This window comes from Aquarana catesbeiana, linkage group LG03 (genome assembly GCF_042186555.1).
Source record: "Aquarana catesbeiana isolate 2022-GZ linkage group LG03, ASM4218655v1, whole genome shotgun sequence".
NCBI classification, from domain to species: domain Eukaryota; kingdom Metazoa; phylum Chordata; class Amphibia; order Anura; family Ranidae; genus Aquarana; species Aquarana catesbeiana.
The window spans coordinates 279,795,392-279,809,569 of record NC_133326.1 but is presented as its reverse complement, the minus strand read 5'-3'; the positions used below and the strand labels follow the sequence as shown (position 1 = coordinate 279,809,569).

Below are 14,178 nucleotides of genomic sequence, written 5' to 3'. Positions count from 1 at the left end.
GAGGTGCTAGGAAACTGGTAACAACTGTCCTGTTTTTATTCCAAGTGCCCTATCAGACAGGCAGCCAGGAGGCAGTAAAAACAGACGGCTGAGCTGCGGTTTTACTGCTCCCAGGCTGTCCCCTTGAACTGTCCCAATAAAGCCATACAGGCTGCAGTGATGCTATGGCACCACCTGTCAAACTCACCTGTTAAGTTTAAAGTGATTGTAAAGTCTAGTTTTTTTTTTCTTTTTTTAAATAACAAACATGTCATACTTACTTCCTCTGTACAGTTGGTTTTGCACTGAGCAGCCTGGATCCTCCTCCTTTCGGGTCCCTCTTCGCTGCTCCTGGCCCCTCCCTCCTATCGAGTGCTCCCATAGTCAGTAGTTTCCTATGGGGACACTCGAGCCGAGTCACAGCTCCATGTATCCATTCAGACACAGAGCCTCGACCTGGCCCCGCCCACTCTCTCCCCTGATTGGCTGACTAACTTTGACAGCCATGGGACCCAATGGCGCTGCTGCTGTGTCTCAGCCAATCAGGAGGAGTGTCCCGGACAGCTTAGACATTCATGGATATCACTGGAGAGAGATGGGGCTCAGGTAGTAATTAGGGGGTGCTGTGGAGGCTGCTACACACAGAAGGTTTTTTTATCTTAATGCATAAAATGCATTAAGATTAAAAAAAACCTTCTTCCTTTACAACTCCTTTATTTGGGTAGTGCAGCATTACAGGGTTTAAACAGGCACTGAGGAAGTGTGATAATGCCTCTTCACCACCTGTCAAACTACCTCCTAAAAACAATCCAAACAAGACTTTTCAGAGGGTACTGCATTCCACCACGAGTGTGAAAAACCCCTTAAGCCTCATGCACACGATGAGAATATCGAACAAATGATCATCTGGTTTTTTTTTGCATGCTAACTTCATATCACAAACCAAAAGGTTACTAAAGTTAGGACTTTCTCATACGACAGAATACAACATTGGAAGTGATGTACAGTAATGTGTTGTTTGTATGTATTGTAATGAATTTTTTTTATTTTTATTTATTTCAGGTACTTACTGTATACAGCGCTGTCAATTTACGAGCGCTTTACATATGTATTATACATTCACATCAGCTTCTGTCCTTGAGGAGCTTACAATCTAAGATTACCTAAAGCTGACCATACATTACACAATTTTCATGTTCAATTTCCTTTAGATTATGTAGTGCAAAGGCCTGACTGTTTGCATACAAATTTAAAGTGTTTAGGTGTGACCTCATATTATATGGTTTTGGTAAATCTAAAGGAAAGTTGTAGAAGAAAATTAGATAACGCACGGCCAGCCTTAAGCCTCGTACACACGGTCTAATTGTTGGACGACTAAGCATCTGATTTTTGTTAAAAGGGTGTTTGCAGGATTTTGTCTAGCATACTATCCGCAAATTGTCGTTTGACAAACACGAATGTACTATGAGAGTATAAAGAGCAAGTTCATTTCTCAAACGACACCCTTTGGGCCCCTTCTGCTAATTTCATGTTAGTAGAAATTTGGTGAGCATTTATTCACAATTTTCAGATCGTACAAAACAAATGCCTTTTAAAATACATTTGGCATAACTACACGCAAAGCAGCTTCATTATTATCCCATTAACCGGATTAAGGATCTGTCAGTTCTCCCCTCAGAGAACCGAAAACTGTGTTTACACACACAGATCCCAATTCTCCATGTGCCCCGAGCGACTGTGGGAGCCCGGCGGTGATCGAGACCGCCGTGCACTCGCATCGGCTCGGGGGCGAGCACGCGCCTCCGGTGGCGCACGCCCCCTAGTGGCCACAGGGCGAAGCGACATTACATAATGTCGTTTCGCCCAGCCGTGCCATTCTGCCGCAGTGCAACTGCGGCGGCTGGTCGGCATGTGGTTAAAGAAGATGAGAATTTTGACATTTCATCAATTGCCGCATCACAAATGTTAATTCTAGATTCACAGTCGTTCCTTGATTCCGAGCACGCGCCTCCGGTGGCGCACGCCCCCTAGTGGCCACAGGGCGAAGCGACATTACATAATGTCGTTTCGCCCAGCCGTGCCATTCTGCCGCAGTGCAACTGCGGCGGCTGGTCGGCATGTGGTTAAAGAAGATGAGAATTTTGACATTTCATCAATTGCCGCATCACAAATGTTAATTCTAGATTCACAGTCGTTCCTTGATTCCGAGCATGCATGTTTGTGACGGATTTCTGTACTGACCATCCAAAAATCAGACGATGAGTTCACATCAGACAAAAATCTTATAGCCTGCACATTCAACTTTTGTCTGATGTAAAAGTCAAATCGTCTGTCGAAAGCACCATACTAACGATCCGAAAATCCACAAACAGTTTGTCTTCAGACTTTTCCTTCTGATTTTCGTACTGTGTGTACAAGGTCTAACTCACATTCATACAGACACAAAGTAGGGCCAATTACATGAGCCAAGTAACCTACCAGAATGTCTTTGGAGTGTCGGAGGAAACGAAAGTACCCAGAGGAAACCCATGCAGGCAGTATTCTTTCATTCCCGAGCATGTGTGGTCTTGGTCACATGATTTTTTTCTGACAAATACTGTACTGATTAAATGAAAACCATTCGATCTGGTATCGTACAAGAAAGATTTTCATGTTCGTCCCTTTGGCTTATTTTGCATGAACTGTTGTGATCGGCTCTCGAAAGCTGTGTACTAATGATCAGATTATAGTACCATCACTTTGAAAGCGGTATTTTTCATCCAATTTTCTCATCGTGTGTACTAGGCTTTAGATTTAGCTTTGTTTTAAGCAAGCGACATTCGGTGCTCACAATGCTAGCAGCCCCAGGGCATAGGACCCGGAAGCTAGTGAAGCTCACTGTAGTAGCTTACTACAGCGATTTATAGCTTTCACAGAGAACCCACAGGTATGGCAAACATTAAAAAAATTGCCACACCTGGAATTCATCTTTAAGAATCTATAACTTGAATTACCAAAAGAATGGCAGCATACACAATAATCACCAGATAGGTATGTTGTTGTGTAATGGGTTAATAAAAAAGCAGAGAAGAAAAAAAGATGTTCCTTTTTGAGCCTACAGCTACTTTTTGGATAACAGCCACAAATTTTCAGTTGCAATTAGAAAAAGAAATTTATCACCTAACCACATAAAAAGATTTAGAACCTTAATCATCATTAACCAGCAATTCTACTTATCTGAAGAATCAGAATGATTAAAATCATTCCTGAAGCCATATTTAGAGAGATTACACATGCACTGCTTTAACTCGCTGAATGCCAGGAAGAAATCAAATCTGATGCTGTTAAATTCTTAAAGGGTTGGTTACAAAAGGGACTGCTCTGTGGAGCCACAATGGCTAACCTAATATATTTCAAGTGGTTTAAGATTTCATGTATAATCAGTGAAAGTTGTAAATGTGCCAGATAATGGTTTTTATTTTAGGTAGAACACACATGCTTTGGGGAATATGATACAACCATTAATATCACATTATTCAGGATCAAAGCACCACTCACTTTTTGGATAAAACCACATTATACTTCTACATGATATAAATGTAGAGCAAAAATAAACTCTAATTACCATAAATGTCCAGCGACAGACCATAGGCTTCATTTCACTACTATTAGACAGTCATGCAAGTCTTTGACAAACCACTGGATAGCAACTTTCTGTTTTAATACTAAGCACACATTTGTCCACTTCAAAACCTGCCCTATATAATAAGGGTCCATTCCCACCAGGTGTGATGAGACTGCATTGGACAGCTATTCTATTGCAGTCCCGCCAGGAGAGAAGGGAAAATGCCTTGTCTCGTGTGTTGCCAGTACACACTACAGCGTTATGGTAGTGCGCAGATGGTTGCAGTGAAGAAAGTAAGGCAGGCCGTACTTCTTTTCAGCACCGTTCGAAGTAATCCACCACCTCGAATCTTGCAGCGGCCAACTGAATTTAATGAAATGTCACATTTCAATAAAGTTCAAGAAAAGAAAGTGAACAGTGCGATGCACCGAGATTGGCGCATCAGCACTGCAGTGATCCTGCCTGCACCATTGTAACGCAGTGGCTGGTTTTGATCTCACAGTGACAGAAGCAAACCATCTGCAAGGACAGTGATGGTGCCAAGAAACTGCCACCACACATTCTAACACATGATTTGTATGATCACATAAACTCAGTATGGATGTAGTGGTGATAAAAAAGACTCTCCATACAAGTTTATTCTTGGATAACAGTCACCAGTGAGAAAAGCATTTAGATATTTCTACCATCTGGGAGACTGCTACATTGACTTCAATATAAAATTCTAAAACTTTGCCAGCTATCAGGAGCCTTTAGCCCAACAAAGAGCCAGAATAGGGAAACTGCCCCTTCTGAATAATGACACATCAGGAAAAAAACACCGGGGACAAGCCTATTACATATTTGCTTGCAACTTACTTTATAGTTTAAAGTGGTTGTAAACTCTAAGGCCCCATACACACGGTCGGATTTTCTGATGGAAAATGTTCGATGGGAGCTCTTTGTAGGAAATTCCCAACGTGTGTAGGCTTCATCGGAATTTCCGTCGCACAAAATTTGAGATCGGGACAAAATCTGTTCTCGTAAATTCCGATCGTGTGTACACAATTCTGACGCACAAAGTTCCACACATGCTCGGAATCAAGCAGAAGAGCCGCACTGGCTAATGAACTTAATTTTTATCGGCTCGTCGTACGAGTTGTACGTCACTGCATTCTTGACGTTCGGAATTTCTGACAAGATTTGTGTGACCGTGTGTATGCAAGACAAGTTTGAGCCAACATCAGTCGGAAAAAAACATGGATTTTCTTGTCAGAAAATCCTATCGTGTGTACAGGGCATTACATATACCCAGTGAAGTAACTGGACTAATGTGATACACATACATGAAACAAATCCTCCTATATACATTTTACCTGTTTAACTGCAGTCTTCTCTTCTCTACAGCCATTCAAAGTCCAGCATTTATAAAGCTTGTCTGATCTGTCAGAAACCAAGGGGCGGAGAGCTGAAATTACATCTTGCAACTCAGTGAGGAGAGTTCTGAGAGCTGACTGGAGGGAAGGGACACACCCCCTTCACACAGAACACAGGAACAGAGCTAAGACAATCAATCACAGGCTTTATAAGACAAAAGTCTTGTAAAGATGTGTATGAAGCCACATGTTACCCTGACTGAGGGATATTGCTATGAAGAGTCCATGTTTGTGCAGCTTGCATAATTAATTTTGTATTACTCTGTAACGCATTTATGCTTGTTGCCTTTCTGACCCTGTTTTGCATCATTGCTTCCAACTTTGCACCTGTATATCCAGTTGCTCCCTGTCTAAACAATTGACTATTACTGCTGCTATACATATACTTGATATTTCTGATTATGTTTCTTCTGTTCATAAACAAATTTTAAAGTGACTTTATCACAAAGTAAAATACCTAGATGTCAGGGTTCTCATCAAGCAGCCATCTCCCATCCATTAAGCAGCCGTCTCCAAAGTGCTGTGTACTAGTTCCAGGGTTAAAGCCCCACATCCAACATGCATTATATAAGTTATGAAATGGCTGCTTCCATAAGACGCTAATTACATAGCTCTAGTTTTGTAACAGATTCCAGATGTATTGTAATTTACTGGAAATATCAAGAAAATCTTTCAGGTTTTACCATGCGTAATTTAAGGCCAATGCTGAAATATTAAAAAATAATTTAGCTAATACTTAATGCTAAATTTTTTTTGTATCAGTTATGAATTAAAAAAAGATTTCCTGACTATACCATTACTCTGCATTTTTGCAACATAGAACAAATAAAGTACAGTACATAGACTATAAATAAGAGATTATACAATGTCTCATCTCTTTCAAATTTAAGAAAGACATTTAAAGGTAAAGTTTGCATAGATGGTTCTCTCTGAACATTAGTCTTAAGCATACAGACATGAGTAATTTCACAAGTCAGTCTCCTATATACAAACTTTAAACATCAATGTGTATATCCTGCATTGAATAGTATTGCACAATAATTTTATACTTACCACCTGGAGTTTGCTGGTTGTCCGGGCTTGTCGAAATCCATCAGTTGGAACGCAGTGATCTGCATGTCCATTGCAAAAGCAGCTTCCCTTAACTATAAAGTCATAAACAGCATAGTGGGCTAAAGACTGCGGTTTGATGTCTGAGTCCTTGTTGTGGCAGGGACACAGCTGTTGCTTCAGCAGTTGAACACGGAGATTAGTGATCTTTAGTTTGTCTTGTGCTTCTTCACTATAAGGATCCACAGTTGAATAGTAAGGTGGCATAGCTCGAAAAATAACCTGAGGGAAAATGTGAATACATGAGATTTTAAAGGTAAATTAAAACAAAACATATCCATGTCTATTACTATAGGGAGCCATAGAAATGTGTGATTAGAATTACTAAACTCCCACCCATACACCCAGCACTGAGAACAATAGGCAGTGTGAGGTGTGTGCACTCTTGTTGAGATCAATGCACACAGCAAGAACCACTACAAATTTAATACTTGGTTGATGGTAACAAGTAAAGATGGGCTTGGGTGTGTTCGGGGATCCCACCTGCTCATTCCTGCCAGGAAGCCGACACTGCAGCTGCAGATCGGGAAATGTCTTACTGCCTGTGATTAGCCGTGTGCAGTGTCAGTTTTCTGGCGGGATTGGGCAGGTGGGATCCCAAACAAGCCTGATCCCATTTCTAATAATAAGCAGCATGCACAAGATGAAAGTAGGGCTACCTAAAAGGGAATAGGCACTTACAATCACACAAGTTTCTAAAGTGTTAAAAAATATATATATGCAATAAAGTAAACAACCTGAAAAGAAATTTGGAGAATTGCATTGCTTACTTTCTTCTGAAAGAGATAGTTGCTTTGCTGTCATGTTGACCCAAAGGCTTTAAAGCACAACTTTATTTTTTATTGAAGCTGTCCTTCAAAAACATATCTACAACCCCGCTCTTGTTGTAAGTCTTGACTAGCTCTGTGCATGCTGCGCTACTGTGTCTGCCTCTTTTATTACTATGGCTGCTCTATACCATGGTGGGCACCAGCCATCCATAACGGTAAACACCATCAATTGGGATAAATGAGGCCATGGCATGCATGCGTAGTAGGTGCAGGGCTGTTTATTAAACCTGATGTACTATTGGATCAGGTATGGCTTCCCTATGGCCGCAGCACATACCAATGCCACTTACTGAGCAGAATTTCCAACACATTCAATATTATTATTACAGATATTTCTATAGCACCATCAATGTTTGCAGCACTTTACATATACAGTGGGAACGGAAAGTATTCAGACCCCCTTAAATTTTTCACTCTTTGTTATATTGCAGCCATTTGCTAAAATCATTTAAGTTCAGTTTTTTTCCTCATTAATGTACACACAGCACTCCATATTGACAGAAAAACACAGAATTGTTGATATTTGTGCAGATTTATTAAAAAAGAAAAACTGAAATATCACATGGTCCTAAGTATTCAGACCCTTTGCTGTGACACTCATATATTTAACTCAGGTGCTGTCCATTTCTTCTTTATCATCCTTGAGATGGTTCTACACCTTCATTTGAGTCCAGCTGTGTTTGATTATACTGATTGGATTTGATTAGGAAAGCCACACACCTGTCTATATAAGACCTTTCAGCTCACAGTGCATGTTAGAGCAAATGAGAATCATGAGTTCAAAGGAACTGCCTGAAGAGCTCAGAGACAGAATTGTGGCAAGGCACAGATCTGGCCAAGGTTACAAAAAAAATTCTGCTTCACTTAAGGTTCCTAAGAGCACAGTGGCCTCCATAATCCTTAAATGGAAGACGTTTGGGATGACCAGAACCCTTCCTAGAGCTGGCCATCCGGCCAAACTGAGCTATCGGGGGAGAAGAGCCTTGGTGAGAGAGGTAAAGAAGAACCCAAAGATCACTGTGGCTGAGCTCCAGAGATGCAGTCGTGAGATGGGAGAAAGTTGTAGAAAGTCAACCATCACTCCAGGTCGGGGCTTTATGGCAGAGTGGCCCGACGGAAGCCTCTCCTCAGTGCAACACACATGAGAGCCCGCATGGAGTTTGCTAAAAAACACCTGAAGGACTCCAAGATGGTGAGAAATAAGATTCTCTGGTCTGATGAGACCAAGATAGAACTTTTTGGCCTTAATTCTAAGCGGTATGTGTGGAGAAAACCAGGCACTGCTCATCACCTGTCCATTACAGTCCCAACAGTGAAGCATGGTGGTGGCAACATCATGCTGTGGGGGTGTTTTTCAGCTGCAGGGACAGGACGACTGGTTGCAATTGAGGAAAAGATGAATGCGGCCAAGTACAGGGATATCCTGGATGAAAACCTCCAGAGTGTTCAGGACCTCAGTCTGGGCCGAAGGTTTATCTTCCAACAAGACAATGACCCTAAGCACACAGCTAAAATAACGAAGGAGTGGCTTCACAACAACTCCGTGACTGTTCTTGAATGGCCCAGCCAGAGCCCTGACTTAAACCCAACTGAGCATCTCTGGAGAGATCTAAAAATGGCTGTCCACCAACGTTTACCATCCAACCTGACAGAACTGGAGAGGATCTGCAAGGGGGAATGGCAGAGGATCCCCAAATCCAGGTGTGAAAAACTTGTTGCATCTTTCCCAAAAAGACTCATGGCTGTATTAGATCAAAAGGGTGCTTCTACTACATACTGAGCAAAGGGTCTGAATACTTAGGACCATGTGATATTTCAGTTTTTCTTTTTTAATAAATCTGCAAAAATGTCAACAATTCTGTGTTTTTCTGTCAATATGGGGTGCTGTGTGTACATTAATGAGGAAAAAAAATGAACTTAAATGATTTTAGCAAATGACTGCAATATAACATAGAGTGTAAACTTTAAGGGGGTCTGAATACTTTCTGTCCCCACTGTATATATATATATATTGTACATTCACATCAGTCCCTGCCCTAAAGGAGCTTATAATCTAAGGTCCTTAAAGTGGGTGCAAACCGCATTTTTTTCTTTAAACCCGCAGGGCAAAGTTATAATGTGCTAGGTTAAAACAAATTCCTCCAGCTGTGCCTCGTCACCCCTGACAGGGCTTCTATCTTCACCCAGTCTTCTTTTCAGGTTGGTAGGGTCTGGTCCTTTGACTGGACGAGCCACAATGACGTTATTCCTGTGCATGCACGCAGGAACTGCGTTCACGGCACAGGGCTCTGAAGGAACAGTGCGGTATGCCATTCCTTTAGAGTGCATGCACCAGCGGCTTCACTAGTAAATATCTCCTAAACGGTGCACATTTAGGAGATATTTACTGTACCCATAGGTAAGCCTTACTATAGGCGTATCTATAGGTAAAAATTGTCCATGGGAATTTACTCCCACTTCAACTCACATTCATACATACACATAATAGGGCCAATTTACACAGGGAGGAAACCCCCGCAGGTACAAGGAGAACATGCAAATTCCAGTAAGGTAGTACCATGGTGTCAGAGAACAGCCTGAAGAAGAACTGGCACATCTGCTAATGCCTAGCAGAATCATAGACTGACACATAGAAATTCACCATTGGCACATAGATATTCGCCAATGCTAATATGCATGCGCACACGGGCACTAAAGGTCTCAAAGAATAATGTGCCAGTGCGTACGTGCAATGCATGACAGATTACTGGGACCCAGTGGCCTATTTAAAGCCAGCAGCATCAGCTACTAGTTGCAGGATGATCTTCAGCTCCCCCATGTGTTCCTGAGTTTTGTTCCTGTTTGTTATCAGATTTCCGGCTTGCCTTTAACCTGTCTTGTCTCCATTCCTGGCTTTGACCCTTGGCTTCCACTGATCCGCTTCTGCCTGCTGATCTGTGTATGACCTTTGGGTTGCTCATTGGACTCCTCTGCTGCCTGTTTACCAGTGTATGACTCTGGCTTCCTCCTGACTCTGCTTGCTGCTTTACCTCTGGCTGATATTACGTGTATGACTACTGGCCTGGTTGTCCCCCCCCAAAATATAGCACCAGCCGCCACTGATTATATCTGTTGTCATGGCCACTGCTATCTGCTACGTCTCCATGTAGTAAACCAGATGTTAATATGTGCATATAAAATACCATTCACCAACTCTGAATTGTGTGTTGGTGACTGAGTTGTAGAACTCCCTGACAGCATGGTATTATTTGATATAGAAGCATATCTGCAAATAAAGAGTGCAGTTAAATCTTATAGGTTATAGAGAAAAGAGCTAAGCACACCTGGCTAATAGGCATCATGCTACTCAGTGAACCTGTAGTTAATAGAAGTACTTGCCTTAGGGAAATATTCAAACCATTTGAGTTACATCATTACCAAGACTCTTGTGGTTCCATCTGGGACACATCTAATATTAACGTGTAACAATAGCTGTGTCGACACCAGGAAAGTATCATCTTTTGCTGCCAGTGTGTGCACATCAATGTGTACTGTACTCTACTAGTTAGTGATTTATTGCTACATGAGCAGCTGAACCTAAGTAGAAAGAAAATACCCATCATTTAACTTTGGTAACTCTAGAGCCTGCAAATCTACTCTTTCAGACCAGACATACCATTTATAATTACCCTGAAATATACAGGGTTGCACTTGGCTGTAGGCAAGCAGCAGGCAAGTGCAACACCTTTGTAAGGACAGAAAGAAAAAATAAATGAAAACAGGGAATGTCTGCTACTTTATGAAATGCTTTAGGAAATGTTCTATAAAGGCTTGACCAACAAAATTGTGTTTTTGCCACACTTTTTTTGCATGGTCTGGTACTCTGGTGCTCCAATGACCTATCTAGTAGACTGTGCATGAAAAGCCCAGAAATACTAATAGGTCATCAAACAGGTCAAGACCAAAACAGACTGATGAGATAAGTACCAGAAGATAACTGGAAGTCAAGTAAGGAGTCAGACCAGTTGGTCATAGGAGAGAAGCACATTTGGAGATATGTTTTGGGATAAATACAATTAGGTTTACAAACCATCCATCAAAGGTAAAATATAGAGCTGGATCAGAGTTGGTGTTCTCCTTTTCATTCTGCCAGCATAGAATCACAGAACATACACACAACATTAGGGGTACTTTTAGGTACATACCGTGACACCATTATTTGAATTAAAACATCCTTTTATTTATATATATGTACATAAACTTACTGTTATAAAATCAAAGTGTGGTTGATTATTAATAACTGATAAATATGCTACTCTTAACAGTTTGATCACACTTATAACAATTGTATGATTATCCAGACATCTAAATATAGGGGTTGGCCAAAAATTTGGAAACACTACACGATTTGTAGGTGTGAAAGTGATGACATTTCGAATGGAAAGCGGAAGTGATGTAACATGGGATGGTAGGTGGCATAAACTCCAAACATACAAAGAATACTAGACCCACCAAACTGGATTATCACTTGCTGACCACATAACACCATTATACAGCCGCAAAGTGGCTCTTCTGTACAGGGTACGTGATCCGGCACTCCTAAGTACGGGGCATTCGGGCTGTGCTTTGAATAGACACAGCACAAGCTGATCAGTGGGTGCTGGCCAATAAATGTCTGCCGGCACCTGCTGATTGGCGAGGAGGAAGATAGGACAGAGCTCTGTCCTTTTAGGGGGATATGGCGGTTTTTGTTTCCCTGCAAAACAGTGAATAAAAACCATTACCTCCCTTAGTATAAGCATCTAACAGTAATCACATAAACACTGGTTAGGCACACATTTAACCCTTTGATTGCCCTAGATGTTAACCCCTTCCCAGCTAGTGTCATTAGTATAGTGCATATTTTTAGCACTGATCACTGTATTAGTGTCACTGGTTCCCACAAAGTGTCAGTTAGTGTCAGATTGTCAGCCGCAATATCACAGTAGCTGAACACTGCCATTACTAATACAGTGAATAACCTTGGATTACGAGCATAGTTCGTTCCAGAAGAATGTTTGTAATCCAAAGCACTCGTATATCAAAGCGAGTTTCCCCATAGAAGTCAATGGAAACTCAGATAATTCGTTCCACGGTGACTTCTACGGTATGCAGTACCGCATGTGGCCACAGGTGTGTGTGTGTGTGGGGGGGGGGGGTGGCGCCGGAAACATTTGGAAACCGCTCGGATGCGAGTGGCTCCGAATGTCACCCGCGCCCCCGCACCTCTGGCCAAATGCGGTACTGCACACAGCAGAGGCTTGAAGCCTGCTCGTTTTGTAAGACAATGCTTGCAAACCGAGTCAGGATTTTAAAAAATAATAGCTTGTATTGCAAAACGCTCGTTAACAGTGTTACTCGTATAAAAAAATAGATAAAATAAAATAAAAATTCCAGTATCTCACAAAAGTGAGTACACCCCTCACATTTTTGTAAAAATTTAATTACATCTTTTCATGTGACAACACTGAAGAAATGACGCTTTGTTACAATATAAAGTAGTGAGTGTACAACTTGTATAACAGTGTAAATTTGCTGTCCACTCAAAATAACTCCATACACAGCCATTAATGTCTAAACCGCTGGCAACAAAATTGAGTACACCCCTAAGTGAAAATGTCCAAGTTGGGCCCAATTAGCCATTTTTCCTCCCTGGTGTCATGTGATTTGTTAGTGTTACAAGGTCTCAGGTGTGAATGGGGAGCAGGTGCTTGGCCAGTCCCTCCAGCTTCTTTAGCAAGGCAGTGGTTGTCTTGGAGGTGTGTTTAGGGTCGTTATGTTGGAATACTGCCCTGCGGCCCAGTCTTCAAAGGGAGGGGATCATGCTCTGCTTCAGTATGTCACAGTACACGTTGGCATTCATGGTTCCCTCAATGATCTGTAGCTCCCCAGTGCCGGCAGCACTCATGCAGCCCCAGACCATAACACTCCCACCAACATGCTTGACTGTAGGCAAGACACACTTGTCTTTGTATTCCTCACCTGGTTGCTGCCACACAGGCTTGACATCATCTGAACCAAATAAGTTTATCTTGGTCTCATCAGACCACAGGACATGGTTCCAGTAATTAATGTCCTAATCTGCTTGTCTTCAGCAAACTGTTTGCGGGCTGTCGTGTGCATTATCTTTAGAAGAGGCTTCCTTCTGGGATGATAGCCACTGACAGGCTGACCCCCCACCCCCTTCAACCTCTGCAGCAATGTTGGCACATGTCAATTTTCCAAAGGCAACCTCTGGATATGATGCTGATGACCCCAGTCATGACCCCAGTGGTGATCATATACCACTACCACTGTACAGAAACAATACATTTTATTTCTGTACAGCGTTGCATGACCGCGCAATTATCAGTTAAAGTAATGCAGTGGCAAAAAGCAGAAAAATGGCCTGGTCATGAAGTGGGGTAAATCTTTCAGGGGAAAGTGGTTATTAATGGCCACATCCATGTTTATTGATTTTCACAAATATAAACAATTAACAATACACCATAATGTCCCGTACACACGATCCGAAAATTGTACGAAAAATTCTGCATTCGAATCGACTGTACGATAATCGGAATGTTAGTACAGAGCTTTCGAGAGCCGATCAGGACAGTTCATCCGATATTCTTCTATCGGACATGCACTGAAATTTTTTTTGTGCGATGCCAGATCGTACGATTTTCATTTAATCAGTACACCTATCGTTCGAAAATGCAATACAAATGCATTACAACACATGACATCACTTCCGAATTTTTATGCTGTCGTACGTGAATTTTCGTGACTTTAGTGAGATTAGCATGCAAAAAAAAACAGACGATCATTCGTCCGATAATCGGATCGTGTGTACCGGGCATTACTCTTTTAATCACTGTAAACAAAATTAGCCAAAATCAATAGGGCGGTCTTCAAATATCCCTCTGGTGACTGGCAAAGATCCCCCTTGGCCTCCTGCTTAACCATTAACTAGCCTCATTTTGAGATTTTGGTGTTTACAAGTTTAAAACAGTTTTTTTTTGCTAGAAAATTACTTAGAACCCCCAAACATTATATATTGTTTTTTCTAACACCCTAGAGAATAAAATGGCAGTCATCAAAATACTTTTTTTCACACCGTATTTGCGCAGCGGTCTTACAAGTGCACTTTTTTGGAAAAAATTCACTTTTCTGAATAAAAAAATAAGAGTAATAACTGTAAAAACAGTAACAGAGTAACAGTAAAGTAAGCCCATTTTTT

At 41.5% G+C, this 14,178-nt stretch overlaps 1 protein-coding gene across 1 annotated transcript in view; it reads right to left on the bottom strand.

Moving 5' to 3' along the window:
- Positions 1 to 14,178, bottom strand: part of NTN4 (netrin 4) — a 252,953-nt gene that overhangs the window by 124,850 nt on the left and 113,925 nt on the right. The window contains exon 3 of the mRNA XM_073620153.1: positions 6,052 to 6,330. Within this exon, the coding sequence (XP_073476254.1) occupies positions 6,052 to 6,330 (279 nt within the window). The remainder of the gene's footprint in view (positions 1 to 6,051; positions 6,331 to 14,178) is intronic.